Genomic DNA, 25,425 nt, shown 5'->3' on the forward strand with positions numbered 1-25,425 from the left:
AGGATCACTTTTTTGCCTTGCTCCTCTTGCAAAGAATCCCCAAATTTCAGATACAATAATAAGAAATGTTAAGTTTCAAATACACTGTGTTTTGTGACACACCTAAAACACCAAGATTTTCAGCTAATGTAAGCAGGGCATAGAGTAGGCACTCCACAAACATTTGTTGATTTTGACTTTGCTATGTTGATTCTACTGTGATGCCTGTTCCACGAAGTATGATCAGGGACAGAAATTAGAGAGCCAGCAACTCTGGGGGCAACAAAGAAGAATCAGAGGAATCAAAGTAGGATGTGTCCATCTTGCCAACAGTATTTTCCTTCAGTTAACAAATGTTGTCTAGTGATTACATATGTTGGTTTAAACACATATAGAATGATACTTTGTTCATTAGCTGCTTACTTCACCTCCTTGGTTCTGCTAATTTCACTGTGTTTGATGGTATTCCCTAAATCCTCATCAGTCAATCTTAGGGGCCCCGAAGCTGGAGACCCTTCTACTAACTAGGTAATCTAAAGTATGTATATTACTGTAATCAAGTATCACATACTGGGTGGCTTAAACAACAGATATTTATTGTCTCACACTTCTGGAATCTAGAAGTCCAAAACTGAGGTTGTCCACAGAGGTTGGTTCCTTCTGAGGGCTGGGAGGGAAAGCTCTGTTCGACACCTCTCTCCTTGGCTTACAGGTGGCCATTTTCTCCTATGTCTCTTCACTCTGTCTTCCTTCTGTATATTTCTGTGCACAAATTGGATTAGAGCCCCCTCTAATGACTTCACAATTCAACCCCTGGCAGTATGCAAGCCATAGTGAGGGCTTTTGATTAAACAAACCATATTTATTGGTGTTGATAGAGATGTGTGAAAGACTCTATAAACCACTTTATTTGCATAATTTAGATAAATCCCAATTTGCTAGAGGTCAGTTTCTCAACTTTTACATCTTAATAATTTTTATGATTTAAGCCCTTCCTTTGGAATCCATAGTAAATAGGAGGGCTGAGATAGAAATTGTCTTTGTGCTTGCCTTTTTTTTTCTTTTTTTTTCCTCTTCCATCATTCAAGTTACTCATGCATGCAAGGGTATATCTAAAAATCCTTCCTAAAAATCCTAGCTTTGGAGTATAAATTTCTAGGTGTGTTCATGGATAAGTGAGTAGATGTAGAACAAAAACAACTCCAAGTTAATGTCTTTTACTAAGTAAAAGTTAGTGGTAATAAAATAATCCACGATTTTACAGTGATATATATTCATTTATTCAAGAAACAGCTATTACGTGTACTCTCTACACTATAATGCCAGGCACCGCTCCAAGTGCTGGGAATACAAAGTTGAGCAAGATCAGCATTCTGACTTCAAGGCTACAGAAGATATAGCAGAAGAAGATACAGTTTTTTTTAAAATTGGTATCTCTCCTCTCCCGTCTCTCTCTCTCTCTCTCTCTCTCTCATTGCCCAGCTGATTTTTAGCTCCTTTTACAAACAAATAGTACTTTATAAAGTCTCTCATGCTTTAGTATCAGTTTGCTTGTTTTGGCTTTTCTAATACTTTTGAATCATGACTTAGGTTTTCCAATCAGACTGATGGATGGAGAAAATAAGAAAGAAGGACGAGTGGAGGTTTTTATCCATGGCCAGTGGGGAACAATTTGTGATGATGGGTGGACTGATAAGGATGCAACTGTGATCTGTCGACAGCTTGGCTACAAGTAAGGAAAACCTAACTATTTGGGATGTTCATCTGATGAAAATTTCTGATTTTTTGTCCTTGTTCTTGCCTAAGATTAACTTCTATGATTCAATTGAAAATACTGGCAGCATTCTTATTTGATTCAGAATTATAAAGAAATACGAAGTAGAGTCTCTTTAAATTTTTCTATTTTCTCACAAGAAATGTACATTATGTTACTTAAGAAATGTAGCTTTTATCTAGTAACAAATAGTCTAATAACTCTTGACTATTCATACTACTGCTTCTGTCAGCCAAAGGTGTTAACCTTTTCTCTGTGATTTATGTCATAACACAGTAGCCTTATAAGGGATTCTACTGTTACTGAAATTACAGTTGGTTCTTGTTATTTGCAGTAGTTACATTCTGTAAAGTCACTGTGAACATCGAGTTAGAAAATACTGAGCCATTTCTTCTAGAGTTGAGGTTGAACCAAGCCATGTTTTGCCTTCTTGTTTTAGCTCTCGTGCTTGCAAACAATTGCCCTTTTTGCAGTCTCCTAGTGCTTTTTTTTTTTCCCCATTTCTGTACCTTTTTGTTGATGATTTCCCTGTTTAAAATGGTCCTCAAGAATTTTGCTGAAGTGCTGTCTAACATTCTTGAATGAAGGAATGCTGTGATACGCCTTACAGAGAAAATAAGTGTGTTAAATGGGCTTCATTCAGGCATGAGTTATAGCACGAAAAATGTGGCACTAAATGAGGTGAGAAAGGACACTTATTTCCAGTTTGAGAGCTGAACTAGAAAGGCAGTTTATCTCCTTGTGAGACCTCAGCGGGGCAACTCAAATTTTTTGAGATTTTACGCATGTCTGCAAATGACTGTGAAAGGGCTGATTGATTTTGGAGTTGCAAATATATGGAACATGTTACAGTTTAGAGGGTCATGAAATTTAAGCTAATATACATAATTTGCCTAGCTTATATTGGATTACTAATAGTGGTTTGGATTTTAAAATATATCCTTAATTACACATCTATGTGTATCTTAAATATTGATAAATTTAACTGGTTATTCCTATGCAGAATACATTTTTATTTTTAAAATTATTTCTATTTTGATAAAAGTTCAAATGTTTTTTTTTTTTTTTTTTTTTCCCTAAAGTTTTAAGTCAGAGTTTGTTTTTGGTTACTCAGATACTACTTCAATTTACGGTTCAGTTTTGGACCTAGTTGCAATTCCAGTTGTCCTATGGTCAGTGGGTCCATTATTTGTAATATAGATTTTCAGTATTCAAAATTGGTGGTGTGTGACATATTTTCAGCTTTCAAAATATGGGGTAGTAGAGAAAGGGAGGAAGCATCTACATTAGATGCCTAGATGAATTCAGTCAACAATTTAAGTTTCCTTTGCTCACTACATTTCTAACATTTCGTTCTCCATTTGAAAAAAAAGAATGTATATACATATATACACACATATATACATTATTGTTCTTACATTACATGCCCAGTGAATTTCCTTACCTAAAATCAGCCATTAAAGTATATACTGCTTGAGACTGGTTTTTTGGCTTACTTTTATTTTTTTGGTAGAGGTGATCCAAGAAACCTAGTGTTACCTTTGGAAATATGAAGGAAAATATGAAAGAAAAAGTCAAATTTGATCCTTGAATTGTGTGTCTAAGTCATGCTTAAGGAGAAAAAAATTTGTAAGAATATTCATCAATGCATTTTCACTTTGATTTCTTTCTAAATTTTTCATTGCTTTTTACTTATCGTTTAGTCCATTTTACATTCAACTCAAATGGTGAATTTAGGTAAGAGCAATCTAGATTAAGTGAACAAAGTTTGTAGCAATTTTCAATACTATTTCTGTAACAATTATCAAGAAAAGCATTGAAGGAAGATCATACTTCATAATTATTTTTAAAATAAAGCCTCTTAACACATAATTCAGTAATTTAATGTAACTATGACAAATTGGATAGACATCTTCTAGTGCACAAGCTACAATTTGCCATCAAATAGTATTTAAAAGAAAATCATTTTGATATTTGATCAGTCTAAATATACTTGAACGTTTTTATAATTTTCCACCAAGGGGAGATGGAATTTCATATAAGAACATATATATAATTGTAAATAGGTATGTGATTAGAACAGAATGTTACTTCGAATTAATAAAAGTTTTTTTCCCCATGTTACTTCGAATTAATAAAAGTCTTTAATAAAGCAATTTATTTGTAGAAATCAATCCAGAAAACTTTGAAACTGTCAAAAGGCTTGAGTTTTATTAATAAGAATTCCAGAGACCTGTCCCCCAGCCAGCTATATCACACTTGAGGATTAGTCCTTGGAAACACTGAGAATCAAAATAGCATTAGAAAGCTTTTTCATAATGGGAGAAACAGAAATGAAGTAACAAAAACCAGGAACGTGAATGGTAACTAATATAGATATGCTTAGAGTGAACAGAAAGTAAAAGGCACTCTTTAATGATGTATTACATAATGTCTGACAAAGTCTAGCATATGAGCACATTGTTTTTAGAGGGCTGAATGTGAAATGTGTTGCTATCAGTTAGCCTCGTTAAGAAAGACTAAATAGCCATGATGGAAATTCCATTCTATTTGAACTTTGTGTGAATCCATTAGCATATATTTCAATATGACATTGTTTTTGAACTGTGTATTTATTAGAGTAGTATCCCTTAAAAGAATTTAAAAAATGATGTACCCCTATTGTCTTAGTAGAGACCTAAAGTTAAGTATATCTAATTTTTATCTTACATTTAAATAGCTGCAAAGGATTTAATTTCTGGCATATTTGTATATGACATTTAAAAATAGAACAGTTACTTTACTCTTAATTATATCCAATAAAATATAAATATAGTGCTTTGATACTCTGTCATTCATTTAAAAAATACATGAGCAAGCTCTTTTTTGACCTTCACAATTTTTACATAGTTTCTTTTTCTCCTTGAAATTGTGGTTTAAATTTTCTTTCCCCACAGAATCCTAATGTCCTATGTTTTTAAAAATGTGTGTGTGTGTGTACACACATGGAGAGAGCGAGAAAGAGAGAAATTAAATTCTTCTAACAAGTTCCTCTCAGGATTTTATGATTTCTAGTACACAACTAATTAAAAACAACAACAAAAAATAAAATTTGATAAATAAGTATTAAACATAGGAAAGAAAAGTTGACCAAAGCTTCCATTTCCTAGACTGATGGGTTGGGTTTTTGGTCCTTGGATAAAATTTATTTTGAATTGATTTTGGCCACTTTAGAGTCTTTTAAATCTTGGAGCAATGCACTGTGATTGGATTTGGAATGAGTGAAAGATATGCCTTTGTTTTGTGCAGTGGGAAAAGCGAAATTTTGAAAGAGAAGTTGACCTTGACTTTAGCAAGACCAGTTTTAGGAGAGAATACACGTGGATTTTGATGATCTGCATATCAGTTCCCATAAAGTCCTTATATCCCTTGGAAAGTCATCACCTACTCCCAGGAGCACTTGATACTCAGTTTAAAGACTAATGTATTAGAGCCTATTGTCTCATTGGAATTCTTAGCTATGAATTACTGCATGCTTGTAGTCCAGTGAGAAGTCTCTATAGGTGACACAGTCCTTAATTATTTTTTAAAAAGTCAAAGAAAAATTTATTAGATTTCGCTATGTCATTGAAAATGTCTTTAATTATGTACTTTCATTAGTTAAAATGTTCTCTAATTCTACTTGTTGATATATCTAAAATGGTGCATTCTCTTTAGTTTGTGCATTGATTGGTAAATTGCTAAGGAATCATCCTTTTGTTTTATTTAATGAGTCTAATTTTATTTTCTACATGTTTACTTCTACCTGTCATCTACTTTCATGCTATTGATCATGCTTTATTGTCTGTTCTTTGTGTAATCTTCGGTTTTTTGATTTGCAAGCAGTCCAATTTTCTTTCTTTCCTTTCTCTAGTTGTCTGGAATTTCAGCATTCTTGTTGTTTTACTAGAAATTTAAAAAAATTTTTAGCAAACATACTGGCATATTTTCTTACCAATTTCAAAAATTATTTGTAACTTCCCCTTCCTGAAAAACATCAAGAGATTTAGCATACTGTTATTTACCTTCTACCTCTACTCATTCTCACACCCAAAACTGATGGGAATCATCTGGGATATTAGTTTCAGGATGCTATTAGTTTTTAATTTTCTTCAAAGTATTCCTATTTGAATTTTAAGTTGCTCTACATTACACATGTACATATCAGCAATTATTTCCATTTTTTAAAAAGATTAATAAAATAATTCCTGACAATTCTGATTAAGAAAAAGGAGAGAATACAAGTAAACATTAGAGAAAAGGAATATAAGCACAGATACACAGAGGGTTAAAAATTGTAGAATACTATGAACTACTTTTAGCTGATGAATTTGGAAATCTAGATGAAATGAACAATTATCTAGGAAACTGTACATTTTCAACAAAAATATAATTATTAAAATTGATACAAAAGATAGAAAGCCCAATTTTTTTTTAAATTGAAGAGTAGTTGATTTACAATGTTGTGTAAATCTCTGCTGTGCAGCATAGTGACTCAGTGATACACATAGAGACATTCTTTTCTTTTATATTCTTTTCCATTATGGTTTTTCCCAGGAGATTGTGTATAGTTCCTTGTGCTATACAGTAGGACCTTGTTGTTTATCCATCATATGTATAATAGCTTACATATGCTAATCCTAAACTCCCAGTCCCTCCCTCCCTCCCCGCCCTCCCCCTTGGGAACCACAAGTCTGTTCTCTTTGCCTGTGAGTCTGTTTCTGTTTTGTAGATAGGTTCATTTGTGCCATATTTTAGATTCCACATATAAGTGATATCATATGATATTTGTCTTTCTCTTTCTGACTTACTTCACTTAGTATGATAACCTCTAGTTGCATCCATGTTGCTGCAAATGGCATTATTTCATTCTTTTTATGGCTGAGTAGTATTCCATTGTATATATGTACCACATCTTCTTTATCCATTCATCTGTTGATGGACATTTAGGTTGTTTCCATGTTTTGGCTATTGCAAACAGTGCTGCTATGAACATAGGGGTGCATGTATCTCTTTGAATTATAATTTTGTACGGGTATACGCCCAGGAGTGGGATTGCTGGATCATATGGTAATTCTATTTTTAGTTTTCTGAGGAACCTCCATACTGTTTTCCATAGCGGCTGTACCAACTTACATTCCCACCAACAGTGTAGGAGGGTTCCCTTTTCTCCACACCCTCTCCAGCATTTGTTATTTGTAGACTTTTTAATGATGGCCATTCTGACTGGTGTGAGGTGGTACCTCATTGTAGTTTTGATTTGCATTTCTCTAATAATTAGTGATGTTGAGCATCTAGAAAAGCCAAATAAATTAACGATGACAGAAGAAGTGACTCTGACTTTTTGACCAAGAGTTTTGACCAATCTTTAAGACACAGATGACTCCTGAGTTATGTAAATTATTGTAGAGCAAAAAAAAAAAAAAAAAATGATGAAAATCTTTCCATTCATTTTATGAGGCTAATATAACTTGATTTCAAGACTAGACAAGATAAGTACACATACATAAAAGAAAACTCATGAATCTACATTAAATATTCTAAACAAAACATTAGCAAATTTAATTCGGCAATGTATTAAAAGAACAATATCCCACAAAGAGAGTCTATTGTAAGAATATGAGAGTGGTTCAACTGAGGCATTCAATCAGTGTATTTTAGTTTGTTGTCTATAAGTGAAAACAAATATGATCATCTTAATAATGTTGAGAAGTTACATGATAAAAATCAACACTCCTTCCTCATATCTCTTAGGAAGCTGAGGATAAAATAAAACTACCTTAACTTTATATCACAAACAAGCATGAAATAGGAACAAATAAGGGTGCCTGCTATTTCTGCAATGACTCAATATTGTCTGGAGTTTCCACTAATCATTAAGAATTGAGGTATTGGTATTGAAAAAAAAGTCAGAATTGTTATATGAATAATATGATGTCCACCTATAAAACCCAAGAGAATCAACTGGAAAGACACTAGAACTAGTATTTATTAATGTAACAGTATGAAGCATAAATATTTTTAAAAAAGCAAAGTGGGCTTCCCTGGTGGCGCAGTGGTTGAGAATCCGCCTGCCAATGCAGGGGACACGGGTTCGAGCCCTGGACTGGGAAGATCCCACATGCCGCGGAGCAACTAGGCCCGTGAGCCACAATTACTGAGCATGCGCGTCTGGAGCCTGTGCTCCGCAACGGGAGAGGCCGCGATAGTGAGAGGCCCGCGCATCGCGCTGAAGAGTGGCCCCCACTTGCCGCAACTAGAGAAAGCCCTCGCACAGAAACGAAGACCCACCACAGCCATAAATAAATAAATAAAATAATTTTAAAAAAAAAGCAATAGTGTTCCTATATGCTAGATTGAAAATTTTTTAAAATCTCATTTATAGAAAGTACAAAACTGAAAAAAAAAAATCAAGGAATAAACTTCACAAGAATTGAGGTCTGTGTGAAGAAAACTAAACCTTTACAAAAGCTAGAAGACTTCATAAGTGATACTCTACAACCCTGAATGGGAAGACAAAATAGAAATTAATCTATACATTAAATGCTATCCTCATAAAAATCTTTTGTTTTTCTTGGTGTGTGTGTTGGTTGAGGAGGGGGACTTCCAAATTTATCTGAAATCAAATCCATGGGATATTGGCACAGGAATAGGCAAAGAGGTCAGTGATACCAACTACCGCAGTGGTTAACAGCCTTGGCTGTGCATTGAAATCACTTTGGGACTTAAAAATTATTACCCCTGCCTCGCCCCACGCCCATTTTACTTGATGTCTTAATTCTACTTTAATTGACATCAGGTGGGGTTCAGGTGGTGCTATATTTTAAAAGCACCCAAAGGTAATTCTAATGTGTAGCCAATTATTGAACTATAAAGACCAAGAAATGGCTTGTGTACTTATAAGCATGATAAATAAGTAAATAAAAAAGCCCTTTAAATCAGCAGGAAGAGTTATTGGGACAGTTACTTTAGCGACAGAACTAAAACTAGATCCCTTACTAATACTAAACAGAAATAAATTCCAGACACATCAGAACTGTGATATGCAAAGTAAAACAGAAAAATACCTTTTCTTTAAATGGTTACATTTTAATTATACATATTTTAAATGCATAACTTGCTTTCCAAAGATTTGTTCTGTATTCAGCAACACATATCCAGAATCTTAAAAAATGTTTATACCTGTTGAATAAAAATTTCACTTCTGGGAAGAAATCTAAGCTGCCCACAAAGATTTACATATAAGGATGTATATAATTATAAAAAAGTCTAAAATTCTTAAAATAAATGTGCAACAATAGGGAAATAAAGTCTGTTTTTTTCTACACTAAAGTTTGATGCAGAACCACCTGCATAAGACTCACCCACTTAGTTTGAGATCCACTAATCTGTACAATGAATTTTTTTAACCATCAAAAATTGTAGTTAGTATGCAATATTTTCCCCATAAATGTGTACCAAATGCTAGCAGTGTGTTGTTGAGATTTTTTTATACTTTTATTTTGCAAAGTTGATACAATGAGCATTTATTACTTATACAACTATTAAAAGTTTTGTATGTTAAAAAAGAGTAACTTTATTTTTTTCACCAACACTCTTTATTGTCCATCTCTTTGACAATGGCCATCCTAGTAGGCGTGAGTGGTGTCTCACTGTGGTTTTGATTTGCATTTCCCTGATAATCAGTGATGCTGAGCATCTTTTCATGTGCTTGTTGGACATGAGTATATCTTCTTTGAAGAAATGTCGATTCAGATTCAAAAAAGAGTAACTTTAGAGTTACCTGTTTGATCTTCCATGACTGTAAGCATTTCTAATGGGTTAAATCTTATTTTTATTTGCAATTTATGTCAGAGTAGCAGTTATCAGTACAGAAGAAATGATGGGGTATATTTCTGAAATGAGTGTACTGCCAACTACAAGCATGTGAGAGGTCAGGTCTCATTGCTGAAAGAGGATTATTCAAGCAAATTCCTCAGATAATTCATATCAGTAAACTACTTTGCCTGAGTTCCTTGCATAACTATATGGAAAGTATAATAACCTTATCTTAACTAAGTAGAATATTTTAATGTTAGAAATCTGGTCCAAATTGTCATTTTTAATAAGACAGTTTCTTTTGATTTAAAACCTGTCTTTTGCCTGTTTTTCTATTGGGTTGTTGGTTTTTTATTTTAAAATGAAATTTGAGAGTTATTTGTATATTGTATGCTATGTCCCTCTATTAAAGAATGCATCCACCAACATATATATATATATATATATATATATATATATATGTATTGCAAGTATGTTCGTCAACTTTAAAACTTATCTTTTCACTTTCCTGTGGGTGGTTTTTAGTAAACTGGAATTCTTAATTTAATTTTTGTTGAATTTATCAATCTTTTAATTTAAGGTATACATCTGTGTCTTGTTTAATAAGTCTTTCCCTAACTTGAGTTTATAAGGATAATTTTCCTATAATTCAAACTTTAAAACTTTTCCGTTCTTATGTCACTAATTTAGCAGGAACTGAGTTTTGAATATGGTGTTAGTTTGAAATATTTCACTAAAAAGATTTTGTATTTGGATATTTAAAAAGAAGTAATATATTATTTAAAAAAACAGAAACCAAAGAAAAGTGATATACCAAAAGTAAGTCTGCCTTCTATTCATGATTCCTGGTGTTCTCTTTCTCAGTTAAAAATTGTGCTTTTGTACTTCTAAAGTAGGCTTTAAAAATTCTTAGCTCCCTAGGTAATTATTTAATTCTTGTAATTTTCTTGGAAATACTATACCAATTTCTTTTTTTATTAATTTTTATTTATTTTTGGCTGCGTTGGGTCTTCATTGCTGCATGCGGGCTTTCTCTAGTTGCGGTGAGCGGGGGCTACTCTTCGTTGTGGTGCGCGGGCTTCTCATTGAGGTGGCTTCTCTTGTTGTGGAGCACAGGCTCTAGGCGCGCAGGCTTCAGTAGTTGTGGCACGCAGGCTCAGGAGCTGTGGCTTGCAGGCTCTAGAGCACAGGCTCAGTAATTGTGGCGCACAGGCTTAGTTGCTCCGCGGCATGTGGGATCTTCCCAGACCAGGGCTCAAACCCGTGTCCCCTGCATTGGCAGGCAGATTCTTAAGCCCTGCACCGCCAGGGAAGTCTTACTATACCAATTTTAAGAGAGTATTATGCTCTGGAAGGGAGTAGAAAATATTGAGATGTTTTTTTTCCTGATTAAACTAGAGTTTAAGACTACCATAAATTTTTGACATGCCATTAAATGTGACTTTCTTAGTAGGAGCTAAGATGTAATCAAGAAGTTCTGAGATATGAAAACAAAGAATGTATAGTTATTACCTCTCAAGCTTTTTTTTTTTTGACAAAGTCATGAAATAAGTGTTTTAATATATGAGTTAAGAAATACAATTGAATGAGGGTATATGTTGTGATTTATTCAATTGTATGTTTGACTGATGCTCCACATCCTCAAGAATGCTCTGTTTCCAGGGGTCCTGCCAGAGCAAGAACCATGGCTTATTTTGGGGAAGGAAAAGGACCCATCCACATGGATAATGTGAAGTGCACAGGAAATGAGAGGTCCCTGGCTGACTGTATCAAACAAGATATTGGAAGACACAACTGCCGCCACGGTGAAGATGCAGGAGTTATTTGTGATTATTTTGGCAAGAAAGCATCAGGTAATAGTAATAAAGGTAAGTCACCTTCTGGGCCCTATAGAAGTCAAAGAATACTAAGCCACACTTCATTATTCTAAGCAGTACTTTGATAATGAAACTCCCCTCCATAAGAATATACTCAATCCCTTGTTCTTCTGCTAGTATTTAGAGGCAGTGGTTCTTGACAAACTTTACTGGATGGGACTCACAAGGGAGAGCAGGGTTCAGGGGCAGGAGTGGATTTTCAGGATTTTGTAATCTCTGAGATTGTCCCCTTTTGACATTCTTAGCCATTTCTAACCGTTCCTTCTCTGGTTGTAATAAAACTATCAAACTTGCTGGTATTCTTGAAGATTCAGAATTTATATTTGCTTCATAAAAAGAAGAAATGAAAATTTAAAGATGAATCAGAGAAGGGCACTTCTTCCACTCTTATTAATATCTTAAACAACAGGGATAATTTTTAAAATTAATTGCAAAAAGAAAATTATCTTTTGTAGATGCTACTCTCTGAAATTTAAAAATGTAAGGGGGGACTTCCCTGGTGGTGCAGTGGATGGGACTCCGCGCTCCCAATGTGCGGGGCCTGGGTTCGATCCCTGGTCAGTGAACTAGATCCCACATGCATGCTGCAAGTAAGAGTTCGCATGCCGCAACTAAGGAGTCTGCAAGCTGCAGCTGAGGAGCCCGCCTGCTGCAATTAGGGAGCCCGTGAGCTGCAACTAAGGAGACCGCCTGCCGCAGCTAAGACCCGGCACAACCAAATAAATAAATAAAATTTAAATAAAAATAAAAATGTAAGGAAAATGAGAAGTAATCTTCTAGTATAATACAGTAATGGATGTGTCATACATATATAAATAGAAGAGTTCTTAAAAGCTCTGAGTTTAATTTTTATGAAACAAATACTGCTTTAAATGAATAAGGGGGAAAACTAGCTCTTTTGGAGAAAACTATGGTTATGTTTTATGAAAAGAACAGTCATTTATTTATGTGGATTAAGAATCCATGGTTTTGATACTTAAGATTTTCTTAAAATCAAGTGCATCTATATCTGAGCATTCTCTTTTTCTAACATCTTTTAATAACCATTAAAGACAATGCAATAAATAAATTGGATGTTGTTAATATGATTCTTCACTATCTGAGGGTCTTTTGAGTGTGGAGAAGAATATTTATAACCCTTTGTGCTTTGTTTTATATATATATATATATATATTATATATATACACACATATATATTACCTGAAATAAATATGATTTGGTAAGCCAATTTTTCCTAAGTATTGACTATAATTTAATTTATTAAATTCCCTCCAATAATTTAAACTGCAGTTACAAAGTGAACATAATTAATTCTTTGGATTATGGACAATTTCTTAAGCAGCAGAAAAGCATAAAAATTCAGTAATTGAAAATGTTCTACCATATTTCTATGTAAACCTATTTTAAAATATCAAATACCATATTTATTTCTTCATTATTAATACATTTGTTTTAATGCCTTCCAAAGGTGTAGCACTGCTTATTTTGATACCTTTCCATGGTCTTAATGCTACCATATCTGAAATAAAAAAATTTCATCTTAGACCAGCTGGATTACTGAATCTGGTTTATTATTAACCTGTTGACTTTGTGTGGAGGCTCAAGACCTAATAACTTCTATAAGGTGATTCAAACCCAAGCCATTGGTTATTGGTCATCTGATGGGATCCGTTTATAAATGAATTTCATTTTACTTTATAATTTTTTTATAATAGTGGGTTTTACGGCTTTAAATAGATTTTACTTTCTTGCAATCTGGTTCTTTGTCCCAGAATGATGTAAACTTCCAGTTTTGCTTGCTTAGTATTACATCATTCCTTGTCATGGCATTATATACATTGACCTGACTTGGAACATTACTGGAAACTTCTGTTCTTCTGGTATCTTATAATTTGCAGTGTCATGTAGAGGACTCATATCCTAAGAGATGAGGATTAAGGTTTGACAGCATGTCTCTGAGATCCTTTGACAAATTAATGATCTTGGTACACATTGTTGAACCTCTCTCTCCATGAAGAAATAACTAGTGCTGATTCCATATTGGGCTCCCTTCTACCTGGTTATTATGGAAGAACATTAGTGCTGACTAGACTTTCATGGTCTTGGCACAATTCCTACCCTTCTCTTCTTACACAGATAGAAAAACAGTATATATCTATACTTTATACACATGTACTTAACCAAAGAAACAGCGTATCCCCATATAGATTCTCCTACCTTCTAAAATTATTTTTAAAGCTAGTCATAGTTTATTTACTCTTCTTTTATACACTACCTTTTCATACATTTTTAGTTTAACTCTTTTTTTTTATGCTCTTGACAGAAATCTGTTATCTTTTTTTTTTTTTTTTAATAAATTTGTTTATTTATTTATTTATTTTTGGCTGTGTTGGGTCTTCGTTTCTGTGCGAGGGCTTTCTCCAGTTGCGGCGAGCGGGGGCCACTCTTCATCGCGGTGTGCAGGCCTCTCACTGTCGCTGCCTCTCGTTGCGGAGCACAGGCTCCAGATGCGCAGGCTCAGTAGTTGTGGCTCACGGGCCCAGTTGCTCCGCGGCATGTGGGATCCTCCCAGACCAGGGCTCGAACCTGTGTCCCCTGCATTAGCAGGCGGACTCTCAACCACTGCGCCACCAGGGAAGCCCGAAACCTGTTATCTTGAGAAGTTTGACTATATATATCCTTAAATACAATTTGCCACTTAAATTGGCTTAGTAAATCCTTTCCATATATTAGCATGCTATATGAGTAAATGTAAATTTATGTCAGAATTTCATCCTGGGAATGTGCTTTGCTCTTATGAGTTATATTTGTGTATGTGGCTTGGAAGAGTGTTGTCTGTGAAAATCAAATAATTCAGAGCATTGTTGCCTTTTGTAGTTCTCTCATTTAATATTTCTGAACTCCCGAACAATCTCTATAATCAGCAGAGGAGGAGATGTGGGTACCACAAGGATGATGTACTAGACAGGGCCAAATCATTCAGCAGCCTGTGAAACCTCTTCAGAGCTGATTGTCGGAAACCTCATAAAGTTCCTTGTCTACTTGTGAATTATTGTTGCCTTGGTTACATGAGAAAACAACTTTTAATTTTTATTATAAGATAGGACTTCCCTGGTGGCACAGTGGTTAAGAATCCGCCTGCCAATGCAGGGGACACAGGTTCGATCCCTGGTCCGGGAAGATCCCACATGCTGCGGAGCAACTAAGCCCATGTGCCACAACTACTGAGCCCACGAGCCACAACTACTGAAGCCTGCGTGCCTAGAGCCCACGCTCTGCAACAAGAGAAGCCACCGCAATGAGAAGCCTGCACACTGCAACGATAGCCCCTGCTCGCCGCAACTACAGAAAGCCCATGTGCAGCAACGAAGACCCAATGCAGCCAAAAATAAATAATTTATATAAATAAAATAAATAAATCTAAAAAAAATTTTAATTTTTATTATAAGAAAAATAGCCTACAATTTGAAGAGAAAAAGCACTTTAAAACAGAGGAAGGAGCATCAGGGGAATGTGTCACTTGTGTCTTTACCCCACTATCAGCAATATGATAGTTTAATTAAAAACCTCTTTCTGCTTCAGAGTCTCTCTCATCTGTTTGTGGTTTGAGATTACTGCACCGTCGGCAGAAGCGGATCATTGGTGGGAAAAATTCTTTAAGGTAAAAAGGTTCTTCAAATACAGATTACACTGATAATTTCACTGTCCTTTGACTTATATTCACTTTATATAGACCGTGTTCTTCAAATCACTATCCCCTGATTTATGAGATAGATGGGTTGCTGAAAAGTTATGTGGCAGAAACAAACTAATTTAACAGGAAATCTGCAAAAAATGTATAACTACAAATTCGTTTAATTTAGAATATATTTGTTTTGGACTTGACTCATTTTAATATAATTTTTTTATTTGTTGAATTTACTAGTGGAAAACCAGTGCTTTGCTTATTAAATACTTCTTCCGGGGAACTCCCTGGCGGTCCAGTGGTTAGGACTCAGCGCTTTCTCTGCCATGGCCTGGGTTCAATCCCTGGTTGGGGAACTAAGATTTCAGAAGCCAAAACAAAAAACAACTTCTTCAGGCTGCTTAGGTGAGGGAGAAAATATGCTTCAAATCATGAAATATAAAGAAGACACAGATTGTTTCCAAGAACGTCAGAATTTGGTGGGATGCATACAGATGCTATAGGCAAGTCTTCAGGGTGGTCTGCTCATAGTTGTAGGAATATTCATTCTCAAAGTAGGAAAGGAGTCTACATCCTCGAGTCCCCTTTTTACTTCTTTCCTCCCACCTGCAAGCCTTCTAAGTCCTTGTTTTGCTGGATGACTGTCCTTGCCTTTCGGCCTTTTATGGATATTGATGAGTGGCTTACTTTCTTCTTAGGGGTGGTTGGCCTTGGCAAGTGTCCCTCCGGCTCAAGTCATCCCATGGAGACGGCAGACTCCTTTGCGGGGCCACACTCCTGAGTAGCTGCTGGGTCCTTACAGCAGCACACTGCTTCAAGAGGTATGTGTCCGCCTTTCCAAACAACTCGGTGTGGCTCTTATTTGCCAGCTCTTCCAATCCCTTCCTGCTCTACAGCATGCTAGAAACTTGGGGTGTCAGAGCCAGGCTATAGGCCTTCCTTGTCTCCACCAGAGGCACTGTGGAAGTGAGGGGGTAACATCAGGAGCAAACAGAGCTCTCAGGAAGCTACTTGCTACCTGGTGTTAAAGCAAACTCTAGAGTTAAGGAGAAGACAAGATCGGTTTTTGAAGGGGGGGCGGCTGTGTTCGTGCTTCCCCCAAGGACATATCTGAGGATGAAATCATATCCCCGTATCGCTAGAAGAGACCTCAGATTATTTGATTATGAATGGTAAGGAATAGGGAGTCCAGGTTTAGTGTTTTGATTTGGTGTTTTGATTTGAATTTTAGAAACTTTGGGTCTTCTTGCTGTTCTGTGTCTTTTAGATTTCTCTATTTGTACCTGTCAGGTTGCATCCTGATTATTTCCGTTTGTCCCAGGAATTTTATCAGCCCAATCTGAAGTTTTCCCAGTTCAGAGGGGAAGCCATGCGAGAGATTCAGTGTGCCAGAGTCACACTGCTTATGGTGACAGCACCTGCACTAGAACCTAGTGGTCCTTTCTCCTTGTCCTGTGCTCTTTTGTGGGCCCTGGCTAATGGCCATTTCCTCAGCATGAATTTTAGTATTTAAAGATGTATACCATTGCTTAGCAAATTTTGATAGTTATTGAATCAAGGTGATGAGTACAAGGGGTTTCATTATTCTGTGTACTTAAAAATACTCATAAAATGTTTTAAGTAAAACATGTACCATAGTGTTGAAAAATTGTTACAACCAAAAATTTGTTTTGTATTTTTTCATATGTGAAAATATATGGCCTCATTGTGTATTTACAATCCATCCATGTAGATTTTAACTGCCATATGAGTGTTAACGCCTATCGTAAGACGAAACCAACCTCAGTTTACTTATTCTCCTACTGGTGGTTAGTTAGGTGGTTTCCATTCTTTCATTATTAAACAACAATGTTGCATTAGATATCCATTACATGTCTCATTGGTACAGACATGTGGGAGCATTGTGCTGGGTCCTGGAGTATGGGTGCCATTCAATTTTACTAGACACTACTAACTTACGTTCTAAAGTAACTGTATCAGTTTATATCAGAGCAATGTGTAAGTTCCTGTTTCCTCACATCCCTACCCCAACTTGATACCATCAATATTTTCAATTTTTGCCAGTCTTAGAGTTTTTGGATTTCTTTTTAATTCTATTTTCCTGATTAGTGTCTTCCTCTTTCATGAATTATTTGTTCACATCCTTTGCTTATTTTTCTATTCAATTGTCTTTTGTAATTGATTTAAACATTTTTTTGGATATATTCTTTGTACAGAATCTTTGTTATTATGTGTTACAAATAACTTTTCTCAATCTGGGGCATGTCCTTTCACTAGTTTAAGGTCTTTTCCTTATGAAGATGTTTTAATTTTAATATATTTAAATGTGTCAATTTTTAAAGTCATATAAAAGCCTTTATATCTTATTTTAAAAATTCTTCTTTAGCCCCATATGAAGATAGTAGTTTTTTACAAAAAAAATTTACAATTTTGCTTTTCCTATTTAGATTTTTAATCTGTTTACAGTTTTTGTGTGTGTGTGTATGGTATACGGTATAAGGAAGGGACCTAATTTTATATTTTTCTTTATGGTTAGTTAGTTTTCCCAGTACTTTTTAAAATTAAACATTCCATTCTTTACCAGCTGATTTATGTCAACTGTGTTGTTTGCCAAGTTCTCATGTATCTTTGTTTCTAGAATCTCTATTCACTTCCTCTTATCTATTTTGATAAATATTATGGAGTAATATTCCATGTTCAAGGTGCTGCAGAAGACACAAATATGTATTTTACATAGCCTTTGTCATTTCTGCAGTAATAATTGAGTTTGAGAGTTCACCTATATAGCAGTGGGTTTAATATAGTCCTGTGTTACATGAATGGCACAGACAATAAAGATTCATTTATTAACTTAACAAAAAGTTATTGAGCCTGTAATGTTCCCAGGAATGTGCCATGTGCTAGAAATATCTTGGAGAGTAAGACGGATAGGACCCTTGGTACCATGAGTTTTTAATGCAGCTATAGGAACCCAGAGGAGGGAGACATATAGGATCAAAAAAAGTTTAGAGCACCATTTTAAAAGTGTGGTCTTTTCACCACAATAGTAGGTATTGGGTTGGCCAAAAAGTTCGTTCGGGTGTTTCTGTAAGCTGTTACAGGAAACCCCGAATGAACCTTTTGGCCAACCCAATACATTCAGCTTATTAAAAATCTAGATTTCTGGGCCCCTATCCCAGATCTACTGAATCTTTGGAGCTAAGACCCAGGAGTTTACATTTTTATCAAGCATCTTTGATGATTCTCATGAACATTAAATGTTAAGACCCTCTTGCTCCTGGATAGAATAGAATGTGGTCTGGACTTTTGAAGACTGATGATGAGGAAGAATATAATGGAGTTAACAGGATACTTATCCTTGCCTTATTCAACATATTAATCACTAAACTGAAACAGGACACTGATGATAAATTAATCATATTTTTTGATGCCAGGAGATTGGGAGGGACACGTAATATGTTAGAAGATAGGATCCATGGTGGCAAAGAATATTGGTAGGCTGATTCTAATAAAAAGTAATGTGGAATAAAGAGGAAGTAAAATGCTGCCTTTAGTTCAGGAAACCTGGCTTGAATGCAGCACACGTGAGAAAGACCTTATGGGTTTTAGCATCCTGCAACCTTAATAGAGTCAGTGATGCCATGTGGTTGCCCACAAAGTTAATCAGCCTTGGGCAGCCCTGACAGAACAGCGCCAACACAACAAGATGCTTGCTCTTCTGTCCTGTGCTCAAGCTGTTGTCGGGGGCAAAAGCACTGTTGCTATCAAACAGAGAGAACTGTGCTCAGTTCTGAGTGCCATCCTCTGAAAAAGTGACGTGGTGCACTAAGGAAGGCAAGCAGAAAGGGGAGAGTGTGTGGACTCAGATTAAGTTCATTACCTGTTACTTCAAATTCCACAAATGCTAATGGGAGGTAATTTTCATTTTAACATAGGAAAGAGGTCTGTTGTTTTCTTTTTATTTCTTTAACACAAGACAAAGCTGGGATGGGCTGTATGTGGGAGGAGTGAGTTCTGTTATGAAGTCTGTTCAAGCAGAGAGGCTGGATTTGGGTATTGGTAGAGGCTGGAGGTAGATAACGTTTCGTGTTGAGAGCACAGTGGTGAGAAAGAAAGCATAAAGTATATTTGAAGGATGCCAGTTATTAGTTAGGATCGTGGATCTGGAATTTGTATAGCAGACTTACAGTAAAGAAGCAGGAAAGGTCTGGAATGCCAGGGTGCTGAATCTCTGTTTCATTCACTAGGCAGTGGGAAACCACTAAAGGTTTTTGAGCCTTGAAATATGATCAAAGAGGAGTTTTAGGAGATGTATGGGATAGATCTGGGGCGGGGGGGAAACAAAGTTATTAATCTAGGGGTCTGTGAACAAGCTTCAAATTATATGAAAAATATTTGCATACATGCTTCTGTGCCTTTTTCTGGAGTGACTCAAATTGGTCCATGTTACCAAGTGATTAAACCCACTGTGGTAGGAACTGGAGGGAGACTGGTTATAAGGCTATTGTAATAAAGATAGAAGGTAGAAAAGAAAAGGAGGGAGAGAAGGTAGAGACCCTGATAGAAATCAGTAGAACTTGGTACTGTGTAACCAGCGACTTGGATCCGGCCATCAAGACCAATGTTACAGTTCCAGCTCCTCCAACTGTTAATTGTTTCACTTTGTGGAGATTATTTTAACCTCTGGGAGCCTCAATTTTCTCATCTGTAAAATGAAGGCAATAACGTTCTACAGTGAGGAACAAATGAGTATTCTATAAACTGTAAAATTCAAAACAAATGTTGGCTATTATTATGTTGGGGTTCACAAAAAGGAATCAAAGATTATTATTAGCAAAAGTAGAGAATTCAGGATGATTTTATCCCACTGACAAGTGGAGAAAAACGAGGTAGGAAACTGCAGAGAAACTGGAGAAGCCTGTCTTGGGCTTAGAATCTAAGCAAAATAATTCAGTACGTTCTGTTTAGATTTTTCTCCTCTTGTTCAAGACTCCTTCTCTTTCAAGTAAATCTTTCTCTGCTAAAAGTTATAGACTTAGGGGTTCAAGGCTTAAAGTATTAAAGTTGGGAAATTGCCCAAAAATTCCACTTGAGGTTGAAAACTTTGATCTGACTTTTGAGTTCCCTCAAAGGTCTTTTTTTTTTTTTTTTAGGTACATGTTTGGGTTTGTTTGTTTACATGTCATTATTCCTCCCTTGGCTTCCTCCTTCTAGATTATTGCTTCAAGTCAGTAATGGTCTCATTTGTGTTTATAAACCAAGTGTCTCGTATATTACTTGGCACATACTAGACCCTTCTAAATGATGGATGCAGGATGAAAGTGGGGGCTCGGTTGCCAGGTAGTGGGTATATATAAGGATGTTGGGCTCTTTAGAGGATGGTGGTATTTTAAACCTAGATCAACAGATAACTCCTTCCATACGTCATTCTGAGTTTCTTCCCATTATCTGTGCGGTATAAAAGACAGCTGATTAAAAAACAGAGGAGCAGATTATGATATGCAACTTTTTGATGTGCTTTGGATAGACCGCAAGACTCTTTTAATGTGAGTAGGGAGAAAATTGTTTTGCAAAGGTGTTACAAATTCATCTGACTTGGTTTGTAACCTTTACCAGATTTCATAGACTTGTTCTGAAGTGCCCAAGGAGGCTACAACTCACATCTTTATTACAGTAAGTTTACTGACAGCCATAAGGACAGTTACCAGTGACTAGAACAAACTCCAAATTTTGTCTTCTGGGTTCAGGGACTTTGGATTAAAACAACCCTCCTTTAATCATCAGAAACTCTGAAGTTTGCAAAAAATAGTTTTCCTCGAATTGTAGACACTGTAGTACAGAAGCAATGTGGTCAGGTTCTGAGAGGTTACCTTTCTTTTAGATTTCTTGGGAGTCTAACTTAAGACCCACTGGTAGGGGACCTAGATTTCATATTTTGAAATTATCTCTCTCACCCCCGTTTCCTTTCTGTTTGTATCTCTGCTGCTTTAACTACTGGACTTCAATATATAAGATAGTTTCTTGTTCATGGGGCCTCCTTTGGTGCCTAATTCTTGCAGTGATGATGTAGACCAGTGCTCTTGAACAGCCATTCTGAACAACAGGCATAGATTGCTATCACCATCTGTGTTACTTTATTCTACGGGATGACAGTTTTTTATGTTTATTTGTTTTGCCTTCACAGAGTAGTCACTCTTTTATGTAATCCTTATATCAGAATAATCTAGGAATGATGGCCTGGGGATGATGAGATCAGAACACAGTTACTCACATCCACCATCCTGTTACACTCATTTCCTATAGAGTTGTCTCTGTATGATGAGGGTACCTTACTGGAAGGCTGACAGAGTTCTAGTAATCCAGCTCTACATTCATAGCTTTCACGTATTGTGAGGTGTCCAAAACATTCTTTTATGCCAACGTTAACAAGGGTAACTGAGGTAGTTGGTGAATCACCATTTAAAGGCCTTCTATCCCATTTTTTACATTTTTCCTAGTGTTAATACAGACTTTGGAATGCAGTATCCCATTGGCAGTTTGAAGCAGAAACTTGGATAAATTAAGTTTTTCTGCAGTTGCCCTATGAATTTTACACAATATAAATTGCTTGCTTTTGCTATTTTCTACTTTTTTTTTTTTTGCCACGCTATATGGCTTGCAGGATCTTAGTTCCCTGACCAGGTATTGAACCCCTGACCCCTGCAGTGGAAGCATGAAGTCCTAACCACTGGACCGCCAGTGAACTCCCACTATTTTCTACTTTAAATCATTACTACAAGTACTGTAAAATGACCCTCTCTCTATGGTGGTATGGCAATATAATTGAGAGAAAAATTCCTGAATGTTAAACTAATTTCTTTTAATTGCTTGTTCTGATAACAAACACCACTTTGGAGGAAAGAATGTACCCAAAACAAGGATTCTTTCATTTCTGTAATTCTTCTGCAAATTTGATTTGATCAAGAATATAGCTTTACCTGATTTTATCTATTTGACTTTTTTGCCTAGAATCACCAAAGAAGCTGGAAATTGTCAGAGATTGCTGCTCTGAAAATCAGAAATATCTAAATTATTAGACATTATAATTAGAAAGATGAGCCACAGAGTAATGGGACTTCTTTTTAAGAACAAAATGTGTGCGGTACTTAACATAGGTTCCACCATGACCTAGTATATGGTAGAGTTCTTAAGAACATGGTCTTTGGTGATATACACAATACCATCAACTATGCTAAAACCATTTCCTGAACACACACTACATGTATGTAAGGGACAGTGCGAGGTTCTACAGAGAAGGTCTCTTCTCCATAAGCAACTGGAACCATTTACACAAGCAATTTCAGTCAACTACTTTTTGAGTTTCATCCAGACAACAGAGAAAAAAAGATTCTAGAAGTAGCAGATGTGTACAGGCTGATGTAAAATACTGTCTTTTTGAAGAGATGAATCTATAAAGAAAGAAAATGACCGTCATAAAGAAAATGACCGTCACCTGAATTAACTCTTCTAATTCTAGAAAATTTTAATTGTAGTTTAATTCCAGAATCTCAGAGAAATTGGAATAATGGATTTTACTAACTGCCCTGTCTCAGATCCTCTCTTGCTCAAACTTGTCCAGGAATTTCATCCAATTTTTATTTGAGGGGGAGTTGAAAGCATTTCAGCAAAGCAAACAACTGAATGGCGTGTCAGCCAAAACCTGAAATGTTTGTTTTAGAAGCATTTTTGAATAAAGTGTATCAAAATAACAAAAGCTCAACTAGAAAGACCTTAAAATGCATTGAAAAAGAATTCCTTGATACATTTTTCTTGAGAAGCCTAGAACCATAGAAAATGATTTCAAAGTCCAAAATCATACTGGTAACCTCAGCCAAAGTGTTATCCCTGAAGTATATAATCGCACTCACTAGGAGAGGTGACACTGGAAGACAAATATTTGGTTAGAAAACTAATCCAGTCTTGTGTCGGATGCTCTTCAAATTCCAAGCATAAATCTATTCTAAGAATAACTGGAGTGAAAGGAGTGTGGGAATCACTGCTTGGGTTTAGCTGGTCCATTTCTTAAATCAGGACGACTTTAAAAGTATAGATTCTAATAAGGAACTTCATTTTAACAAGAATGATGCATTTTTCCTTCTTGTCAGGTAAATATTTTTATTCTCACGTTAATATCAACTCCTGCTTGGTGAGCATATTAATTTGGGAGTATACTCAAATATACCCGCTGAAATCTACCTGATCTGAGAACACAGTATAAGTATGGAATGTGTACGTGTTTGTGTTATGGCAGTCTGTTAGTCATCTCTTAGGATGCTCACTTCACCCAGTGAAATTCCAGGCATGAAGAGGCGGGCGTTATGCCCGTGCCTTTAAGTCTTTGGTTCAGTGGTTCTCCAGACTGACTGTGAATTTGGATCACCCATGGTCCTTCATCAGCCCTATTAATTTAATGTTCTCAGAGTTTGTGTGACCTGGACATTTGTATTCTTAAAAGTGGTACAGGTGATTCTGATGAACACCCAGTATTAATGAGAACATTAGATCTTTGTGGAGACTTTTTTTAAAAAGTAACTTTTGTGATGGTGTTGTTATAACATAGGAATTGGTGAGAGGAGGTCTCATTTCAGTAAGTTCGGGATCAGAGTGTATGTATGTGAACAGAACGTGTCTTCCAAAAGAAGTCATTTAACATATATTTATTAAGAGCTTCCTCTGTGCAAACCACTTTGCTTGGTGCTGAGGATACAAAAGTGAGCATGACATGGTCTTTACACTTAAGGAGCCTTTAACTGGGGAGACCTGGCATCTTAACAAGTCGTAGAAGCTGTTATAAACGCTCTGACAGTGCTATTGGGAGTGTTCAAAAGAAGGATTGGCTAGCTTTTGGGGAGGGCAGGAAGAGCTTCCTAGGAGATCTTGAGACTTGAAAGATAAAATCAGTTTTTGCCATATTAGGATGAGGGGTGGAGGGAATGATATTGCAAATAGTCTGAATAAAGACAGGTTTGTCAGATACCTCTTCAAGCGGCCAGAATGACAGGGACACAGACACGAGGACGAGGGTGGTATCAGAGAGGTGGACAAGGGCCATTCTTGGATGGGTTTGTATATCATTTAAGGAATTTGAACTTTACTATGTAGACAGTGAAGGGTATCTATCTGGAAGGGTATCCAGAAGAGTAGTTATATTATCAGATAGAAACATTGATCTGGCTGCAATGTGAAGGATGGCTTGAAAAAGTTGAAACTTGAAGCAGCAAGGCCATTTAGCAGACTGCTATAGTAATCCAGGCATGAAGTGACGCATTAAGGCAAGACTTCCCAAGACTTTAAAACTGGGATATTTAAAAAATTAATTTCCTTGCTGTAGTAATGTCCTGTTTCTTTGTTCACTGGCTGAAGACTCAATTTTTAGATAATGTAGGATATATTTATATAGCCAGTTTAGATGCAAGGATTATTTTAGCTAAGTGTCACAGCTCTTTTTCAAAAAATGGAAAATATTGTTGCAATAAAACTTTTTTTTGAACAGTAATGTAATTATCTTAAATATAAGAAGTTGACATATGAAGGGAATGTCTCATAACTCGAGCTTAAAAGTTATAAGCAACACAAGAAACTGCATTAAAGAAAAATTAAAAAATAGGATGCCTTCTTTATGCCATAATATTTCTCTAGACCAGTGCTATCTACTAGAAATATAACGTGAGCCACAAATACAAATCATATATATAAGTTTAAATTTTCTAGTAGCCACATTAAAAGATTAAAAAACCAAATGGGTGAAATTAACTTCACCCATATGTATATTGGTTATATAATGATATATTGATACATATATATCATTATATATAATGATATATTTCATTTAACTCAGTATATCTAAAATATCATTGCAAAATAGGATATAAAATTGAGATATTTGATAGTCTTATTATCTAGAGAAACAATATATTTTATATTCTTTTTTTATAGTAAATATTTGAAATCTTGTACACATTTTTGTACTTTTAGCACATCTCATTTTGGACCAACTGCATTTCAAGCGCTTCATTAGCCACATGTGGCTACTGTACTGGACAGTGAAGCTTGAGATAATTTCTTAAATTCCATTCCAAAGATATATGAAACATTTCAGCAGCACTTTCAAGGATGCGTTGACAGCTATTCTTGTTAGAAACATAAATCACTTGGGATTTTGCTTTAAAACCTGAACATATTAATGAGTCATATTGAATTTTTATAATACATTAGTATCAATACACAGAAAGTAG

At 35.7% G+C, this 25,425-nt stretch overlaps 1 protein-coding gene across 2 annotated transcripts in view; it reads left to right on the top strand.

Moving 5' to 3' along the window:
- Positions 1-25,425, top strand: part of PRSS12 (serine protease 12) — a 69,962-nt gene that overhangs the window by 39,666 nt on the left and 4,871 nt on the right. The window contains exons 8-11 of one of the 2 annotated variants that reach the window (XM_061191128.1): positions 1,570-1,711; positions 11,252-11,457; positions 15,049-15,127; positions 15,850-15,972. In XM_061191128.1, the coding sequence (XP_061047111.1) occupies positions 1,570-1,711; positions 11,252-11,457; positions 15,049-15,127; positions 15,850-15,972 (550 nt within the window). The remainder of the gene's footprint in view (positions 1-1,569; positions 1,712-11,251; positions 11,458-15,048; positions 15,128-15,849; positions 15,973-25,425) is intronic. The other variant, XM_061191129.1, reaches the window with a different exon arrangement.

Source organism: Eubalaena glacialis, chromosome 5 (genome assembly GCF_028564815.1).
Source record: "Eubalaena glacialis isolate mEubGla1 chromosome 5, mEubGla1.1.hap2.+ XY, whole genome shotgun sequence".
NCBI lineage: Eukaryota > Metazoa > Chordata > Mammalia > Artiodactyla > Balaenidae > Eubalaena > Eubalaena glacialis.